General features: G+C 44.8%; 1 protein-coding gene across 1 annotated transcript; it reads left to right on the top strand.

Moving 5' to 3' along the window:
• Positions 1-3,155: 3,155 nt before the first annotated feature.
• Positions 3,156-6,414, top strand: LOC146623000 (uncharacterized). The gene is made up of 5 exons (XM_085365600.1): positions 3,156-3,634; positions 3,783-3,858; positions 4,212-4,290; positions 4,643-4,826; positions 4,955-6,414. Exons 1-5 carry the CDS (start codon positions 3,284-3,286, stop codon positions 5,525-5,527), a joined length of 1,263 nt encoding a protein of 420 aa, XP_085221726.1. The 5' UTR covers positions 3,156-3,283; the 3' UTR covers positions 5,528-6,414.
• The last annotated feature ends 2,264 nt before the right edge of the window (positions 6,415-8,678 follow it).

Genomic DNA, 8,678 nt, shown 5'->3' with positions numbered 1-8,678 from the left:
AATCCTTTTTATTACATTCATGCAATAGTCAGTTTTTACTACAATCAACCCAATGGAGCAATGCTCTGATTTCCACCTCAGGGACCGGTTTGACACACTGAACTTTGACCCACTTAATTGACAAACACATCTTCCATAAATGATACTTCAGCTTGTCAATACAAGGACTGATAATGAGAAAAGAGAAAAAAAAAACATGGAAGCCAAGTGGAGGATGGGATTTGAAGGGGATGGTCTTCAGCAAGCATGAACTCAAAGTAGGTTCAGTGAGTTCATGTGCTGTAGAGGAATGCTCACGTAGCACACATACGACCTTTCCCCTGGTTTATTTTTTGCCAAAGTTCACCTGTTATTGTATCCTGACAATAAGAGGGTCCTGTTTGCGCACCTGATGTTAAGGTTACTAAATACTGAGGGACTTGACATAGTTGCAGGCCTCGAAGATGGTAATTGTCAATCTAACAAGGACACAGCCTGTTGTGTACGTTGAGGAGGGTCAGTGGGTTCATGTGTATGTTAAGCATGGGAGTGGGGGAAGGGTAGGCCGTTTATCATAGGCTGAAACATGCTGGGGATTTCGGATCTAAAAATACTAGTCAAAGCCAGTAAAATCGTGGCCTTACAATAAAGCCCAATGAGGAGAGAGACCAGCAATAAGATAAGTATGTAGCATGTGACAAGATCATGTGTATGATCCATGTACGTTGGTATAATGCATTGCAAGTTTCAGAGGGAGGGTCAGTGAGTTCGCTGCTGTAAGGCTATATATCATGGTACTGGGAGGTGATTTGTTATCTGTATGATTGCATGCAGCAGTGTGTGTTTTTAACTTAAACATGAAATGACACTGACACAAAGCAGGCAATCACACTTTAAATACGATATTTCATTGTTTGGAAAATTTATCACCTCAGCTCTCCTTCCTACTTTCATCCTCTGAATTCCAGTTTGTGACACTAGACAAACGAGTTGGTAAGCTTTAAACTGAGGAAAATACAAAAATGTTCACATGAGATTATGTAAAACTGCAAGAAATTTAGCAAATAAACAATATCCGTCTAATACTGCAAGTTATGTAACCCAAGATAACTCAGGGTGAAAGAATTGCAAAGCCTTGTCCAGGCAGAGTGACCATCATTATAAGAAATGTGATTTTCTAGTCTGTTCTGGGCAATATAATGAAAAACGTCGCCCACTGTTTATTTAGTTATTATTTTACCTTTGAGAGGCCTTATTTGTAAGCGGTTTTCGTGCTCCATGCGTGCCTTCTGCTAAACCTCTCAAGTCCCTTGTTATATTTATTTATCAACGTGCGTTCTTACGCTCTCGGTATGAGTAATTTTTGCGCACATCTCGTGCATAGAACATACTGTGCACATCTCGGGCCGACGTGCGTGCCTGCGTGTGTTTACACCCGCTCGCTATAGTAGAGCAGCCCAGCCCAGACGCCACACTCACGGGCGACACATGAGTGGGCAGGACCGTGAGTGCCGGGGCCGCCGTCCAGTCAGCGGAGATCACTGCGATCACTGGCTGAAAGGTTCAGCCAATGGCGCGCGCCGCCGTCGACACGGCAGCCAATGGAGTGCGCGCAGAGCGTGGGCACGTGGATTTGCGCACATGTTGACGCTTGTAAACTGCCGAGAGAAAGAGGCAGCACAGGCACAGACCGATGAACGGCAGGCCGGGTGGTGTGTGTGTGTGTGTATATGTGTGTGTGACAGAGAGGTGATGCTCGGCGTCCCGATGCTGCTCCAGCCTCGGAGTGTGGACTGACGGACCAAAAGTAGAAGACAGAGCCATCCTCCACTATTATTAGAATCAGCTGTTATTTTTAAAAGCGCTTTACTGAAGGTAAGAATTTTCAAAAGCATTTTTATCTTTTTTGTTTGCCGAAGTTGGCAGCTTAGCCTGAAGGAATTTCCTGTCCTGTGCGTACCATCCCGGTATAATTTTAATATATCCTAAAGCTGTGTTGCCTAACGATAAATTGCTTTTAAACGTTATAATGATTGCTCAGATTTTCCTTCATGTTTAAGACAAGTAACTGCTATGGATTTATGTTAGTGTCTGATAGACTGAACGGCTTTAGATGGCCTGAATGTACAGTTCTATTAGTTTCTCTTGCTGGCGTGGTGGTGGTGGGCACAGACACAGGCCGGCAGAAAACACCTGAGTCGCAGCCTCATGGTCTACCTGTGCAGGCTGTGGCAACACATCCACCAATCCAATCCTACCGCATCTCCATCCAGCTGGGGCTATAAACTAAGTAAGGGGTTGTACATAAACAGAAATAGCATCAGATTGCCTCACAGTATTTGAAGCTGTTGACTCTTTCACGTTAACAACGTGCCATTTGGTTTGACAGCCACCAGACATAAAATGTAAATGGCAAAGCACGCTGTCTGAGCGTTTCTTTCTCCTTTTGCGTTTGTGTCAGTCTCCTTCATTTGTGAGTGACTTTTGACTTTATTTTTCTGACGCTGATAAAGAGTTCTGTTGGTGTATTTCATTGCTGAGCATTTCTCAGTTTCCCCTGAAATCTCCCCCTCAGTATTGGTGGGATCAGAGATTGAACAAGCTGAGAAAGAAAGGGGGAGAAAAACAAACAGATGAGAGAAAGGCACATGGCCAGAAATGCAGAATGTGAAAATGTGAGAAAAAGGAGGAGGAAGAGGGCTTGGTTTGGAGAGGAAAGGAAGAGGGGGCACCGGGCTTGTGTGCATAACGAACAGGATGAGCTGAAGGCAGAGCGGAGAGGGATGAGAAGCATACAGAAATACAGCCGAGAGGAAAGAGAGTGGTTTGCATGTGTGTGTGTGTGTGTGTGTGTGTGTGTGTGTGTGTGTGTGTGTGTGTGTGAATCCAAGGGGGGATGGAGCGCAAGCCTGAGACGGAGAGGAGGGGCTAGAGAGAGCACTGGAGGCTGTGGCAAAGAGAGAGAGCAGGCCTATTCCGATTTCACTACTCTACAAGCTCCCATCCCCCTCACACATTTTACTCTCCTACAGCCTCCAATCTCCTCAATGGAAGCCAGACATGCACTACTATTGTGTGCCTACTGCCTACCCCCAGTCCCAAACTAGGGCAGTGCTATACCCACCATTTTGAGTAATAGGGGTTATAATTTTTGGTAGCGAGGTAGGAAAATGGAGTATTGCCAAATGCTAAGAACTGAACTTCCTCTCACTTCAGATGTGTTGGTTTTCAATGTTCCCTTAAGCCACACTTGTGTTTCTTTCCGTCATCCTAATCTTTGAGCTTTCTTTCTGTCCCGATAGGGATGCAGTCGCAGGGCAGCACCTCCTCTCAGCCCTCCTTTGATTCCCTGAGCTCCAGTGACAGCCTCTTGTTCAGCGATTCAGAGCAGGCAGAGGACGACACAGACGTCTTCCTGACAGACAGCTCTCCATCTGTCATCATCGGGGGGTCGGGCAGCGCGTCAGCAAGTGGAAATGGGGGGTCAGACAGTCCCGGGTCACAGTGGACGTGTGACGGCTTCACCGACAAAGAGGAAGAGGAGGACTCGTACAGGTCACAGAGTGGCGGCAAAGCGGCTCACGTCAGCCTGGGGAAGACTGATCCGGCGAGGCAGACTGCAAAATCACAAGGAGATCTGCTGTTTGCTCAGAAGGTAAGAAAGGTGATGGGCAGAAAAGGAGAGTGATGAGAAGAGGGCTGACATAGCAGTGTGCGTGCAAAGGAAAGCCCAGCAGATAGCCTCAGACAGCCAAGCCTAACCAAAACCAACTCGTAATCTGTCTTCCCTCCTCCTCTGTCAGTGTGCTGAGCTGCAGGGTTTCATCGGGCCCCTGCTAGAGCTGCTGAATGGACTGAAGAGGGGCCGATTCGACCGGGGTAAGCATCCTTTCTTCACTGTCTTCTGGGAGGCAAGTGTGTGTGTGCGCTCGCTGGCTTCTGCAGTTGTTGAGGCTGAACACAGGTTTACATGATCTAAGTGGCCTCAGTCCATTGAAATAGTAAGTTTTCCTTCAAGCAGTAGTCTGTATTGATGTAGCCTATCAATGCAGTCCACAGTGCTGTGTGTGTGTGTATGTGTGAAGCGAGTCTTCTCGCTGACTCAGTAGCTTGCAAGAGTTTACCGATATCATGAGTTAGAGCGTGTGTGCATGTGTGAGACCGTGCATGCCCACATATGCATTCATTCAGTGTGAATGCTGACTGAAGGATTATGTTCTTTTGATTGACAGGCTTGAGTAGTTTCCAGCAGAGCGTGGCGATGGATCGTATCCAGAGGATTGTGGGGGTTTTACAGAGACCTGACTGCGGGTAGGATGTCATCCAAATTGTCCCACCATCCATCAGCCCTCTTTTTCTCACTCTTATCAAGTCCTGCCATCATGAGATGTTTTAGCTGCATTTAAGAATTATTATCTTTATTAAACTGTGAGTTGATCTTAGATATGCAGTGCATGGTGAGGCAGGATGTTTTATTGAACAGTCCTCAGGCAGGTAGAGTTACAGCTTTCACTGTCAGTGCAGAGAAACACCAAACTTCAGATGAAATTTTACCTAGATCTCTGTGCAGGATCATAAATATCCACGCCTGTTCCTACTCAGCAGCAAAGTCGTATTCCTATCTGCTCCTCACCTAAATTTTGTTCCTCTTTCTACATCATAGGGAGAAGTATCTGAACACTCTGCTCCAGGTGGAGATGATGCTAAAACTTTGGTTTCCCCAAATTCTCACTCAGCCTGTGTCTACAGCCTCCAGTGTCACCACATCCCCTGCCCGATCCCTCCAGGAAGCTTTCGGCTCCACCCCGCCGCACAAACACAGGGATCAGTTACATATTCCCGTTAAGGTGAGGACATACATTCCTGACTTCTTGCTGCTAATACACATAAACATTTCTCCACCCCACCAGCACCACAAATTTTACAAAAACCTCCCGTTCATATTCTGAAAATTACTCTCCTGTTTATTTTCCAGAAGCGCAGACTCAGCTGGACGGGTACAGACTCTCCCACGCCTTCCCCTGTACCTCTCAAGTCCCCCCATATCAGCACAGGAGAAAACAGGGTGAAGTCTGATTGCAGAGAAGGTGGACCTTCTTCCTCCCCATCACTAGCAGCTGATGCAAATCAGAGTTTGGCACATGCAGCCAGCAGCAGTCAGCTAACTGATGACAAAAATGACGGAAAAGACGGAGACGGCAAGGAACCAGTGAAGGTGTCGAAGTACCAAGCGGGTCAGAGCTCTAAGCCGAGCCTCACGTGGGTTCATGTTGCGCCCATCCTGTCCCCACGAAATACCTGCCTCTCACACGATGCCCTCACAGCCAGCAGGAGGTTGAGCCCGGCTACACAAGACAGCTCCATCTCCTCCACCACACCTTACAAGCACCCCAAAAATGTGAAGAAGCCAATCCGGTGCCAAAGCCAGCCTGTTGCTGGACAGCAGAGTGAGAGGGGGACCACCGAGGCAACTCCGGGTGAGAGCCAGTCTCCTCCTGTTACACTTAAGCCTTTGCCTGGGGCGTGTCCCACCAGCTTGAAGACCTGATGTACTGAATCAGCAAAAGAACTGGCAGCCTTGCTTTGTTACACCACTGGGCTAAAAGCTGCTGCGACAGGAAGAAGGGAAGAGGCTGAAGGCCTGTGATTATACTTGCATTAATGAGAGGAAGTGAGGAAAGAATTGTTGGTGATAGATGTTGAAAACAATGACGGATAAAAACATAACCTATCATCCAGACCACAGTTAAAACAGACATTTCAAACAACAGGACATAAACAAGAACCGTTATCACACTTATAATCGAAACTCGTGCGGAAAGGTGGTTGTCAAGGTTCAAAAGCAATGTACAGGTAACGAGAGACATTCTAGAGTATTTAGAGGAGTAAATGATCGCTCCTCTTCAGCATGAAGGCAATCAATACAAAAAGAAGAAATATTTATGTAGGTGACTGTTTCAACAGACATCTAACTTGAAAGAAACTGTTCGAAAATGGAACAGCCGATGTCAGTAATCAAAATAAAACCTTCCAGTGTTTATTTTGATGTGGTTGATGAGTGAGCTGATTCTAGTCTTGCAGCAGAAGACACATTTTTCTCTACATTCTTTTGAATGGTTTGAAGAGGAAAAAGCGACACTGGGGGTAACTAAAAAAATCTTGTTGCTAGTGATGTGAGAAATGAGGTGTAGTGTGCGCCGTGTCGGAGCCATTGGAGACGGTGGAAAAATGACATCACAACTCACGAATGTAATCCAAGAATTGTTTAGACACTCGGCTGGCAGATCATCAGCATCGAGCAGGAGTGACATCGCAGCGACCGGTGGTCACATAACTTTTCCTGTCGTGCCGTGGATCAGATGTTTCCGACGGCAAACCGACTGGCAATCAGTCTCATTACAATCCGAGACTTTTAATAGACCAGCGTATGGAGTTAACAAGGACCACTAAAAGACATGTCTATTGATTCAATTACACAGTTAATTTATTCATGTGTTGATCTGATACTGCATCTATTTATTGTTTGTATTTATTGGGCAGCTTATCACCTGCTGTGCGCTTGCATAGTTTGGCCTACAGTTCTTTTGAGGTGACTGGGAAGATGCTGTTGACATTTTTTTTGTGGTTTTTATTGCTATCGTGAGGAGGGCAAAACAAAAAGGACGTGAAATCTTATGATTGGTCTCTTGGACTACTGTGCCTTTTTTACCAAATAGGATGTGTTTTTCAAAAAAAAAAGCATTCTGTGCTCTCAGTGCATTCATACTGTGTTTTGATTGTTTGCATGTGTTTCACAAAACCAGTGCACAGTCAAACGCGAAAGCCAACGTGTAGTCACCCTTCTTCTAAAATCGCACACAGCTTAAAAACCAACATCATCAACTGTGATTCTTTAAAACAAAAACAAAAAAAAATGGCATCCAGCTCTTATATCCCAACATCTACAGCTCACCTGAATGGCCTGCATCTCTGACTAATACACACACCAACAGCAGTGGCTACTATTTGTCATGTAGTATTTAAGTGTCTAGCCTTCCTTTGGGGCTTTTCTTTAGGTTCTGATCAGGAGAGAAACAGACTGAACGGCACTTAAAGATGGTGCTCTTGAAAACTTGAAAACATGGTGAAAATATAAATGTAAGGGAAGAAATCTTTCTTTGCACCACTCTCTACCGCTGCTATCATCGTGCTGATTTACATGTATCATTGAAGGCTTGCTCTTTAATTGGAAGTCCACTCACAGCATTCATTTAAATGTTGAAGGGGTTCTTAGTAACCCGACTGGATTAATCTATATTGTAAATATTTGGACTGATATTTTTGAATTGGTGTGAGAGGTTCATATGTTATTTACATAACTACAAATGGGGTGGGGGGATTTGCATTACTAGACTCCTCCAAAAAGCACCACACGTGAACACAGAGCCACCGGCAGCCAACATGTTACTGCCTGTTTGTTTTTGTTGTTTTTCTCAGTACGGAGTGTACAAACCCTCAGTCACTCTTATCCTGCTACAATACGCCAGATGTTGACTCTTGATCAGAGGCTGGGGGTGTCTTCCACCACACTCCTGTTTTGGTTTTTGGGTTCTTTTTTTTATACATTTGTGGTATGACAGAGAAGCCAATTGCACTTATTTTTCATTATGTCCTTTTTCATGTGTTTTCTACTGCAGCGACCACTGCTTATTGGTCAGAAATAATGTCTTGTTTATTTCAGCTGCCTTCTTCTTTTACTACTACAACTACTTATTACATTTTAAAAGCTGACTGTAGTTCCACCTCGCCTCCCTTCCCCCACTCTGCTGCACTCGTCTGCCCCTGCCCTCTCCTCTCCTTTATCTCCCTCAATCCCGTAGTATATTTTCTTTCTAAACTAAACTCTGTCTTTCACTCAACCCAATTCTATGTGATATTACACTCCTTTTTTTTTTAAATATTGATACAATCAAAGATTAAAAAAAATAAAATAAAAAAAAAACTTTTAATAAATGAAACCAATTTTTGAAAGATGAAACTGCCTGTGTGCTTGTTTACGCAAATCTTCATGCATTTATTTTGTTTTCTTTTGATTATGCAGCTCCCGATTTGGAAAGCAGCTTTTAATAAACAGATGTGTGACTCGATGGGGTGCAGATTTACAGACTGTATATTCTGAAGGCTGCGTGAGTGCACGAGTGAGTGGGGGTGAGGCGGAGACGATGAAGGCAGGAAGAAGAGGAGGGGCAGTGGGGTGGTGAGACTACAGCCTCTGTAATCTGACTGAGAGAGGTAGGGGGGCTGGCTGATCCTCCAACCAGCTGCTACATCAGAGTCCAAACACTACTTTAGCTTATATGTGTGCTCATGTGAGAGTGTTATAATGAGTAAATACCTTCTGGAGGTTAGCAGAGAAAAGTTGGTGGTCTCTGTAGCGCGGTCCTGCATTTCACACGAAAACAATTACCCACAGGCTAAAGTCTGATCTCTGCAGGCGACCACCGAGAATTTTAATTCCCTCTAGAAAAAAAAAATCAAAAGGTGAGAATGAAAAATTGAGTGGCGCGGCGCTGCATCACCCACACCGAACGTGATGAAAGAAAATGAAAAAAATTCTGATAACCCAAACACACACTGGGAGGTTGCTAGGAGTAATGTTATGTAACAAAATGTGAGTTTTACTTCAAAATAAAGAGAAAGTAAAAACTTTAAAGTTATGA

The sequence above is a fragment of the Diplotaxodon limnothrissa genome, linkage group LG11 (assembly GCF_057381915.1).
Source record: "Diplotaxodon limnothrissa isolate DT_005_m linkage group LG11, D_limnothrissa_male_GT1.1, whole genome shotgun sequence".
NCBI classification, from domain to species: Eukaryota; Metazoa; Chordata; class Actinopteri; order Cichliformes; family Cichlidae; genus Diplotaxodon; species Diplotaxodon limnothrissa.
This window is presented reverse-complemented; position numbering and strand designations above follow the sequence as displayed.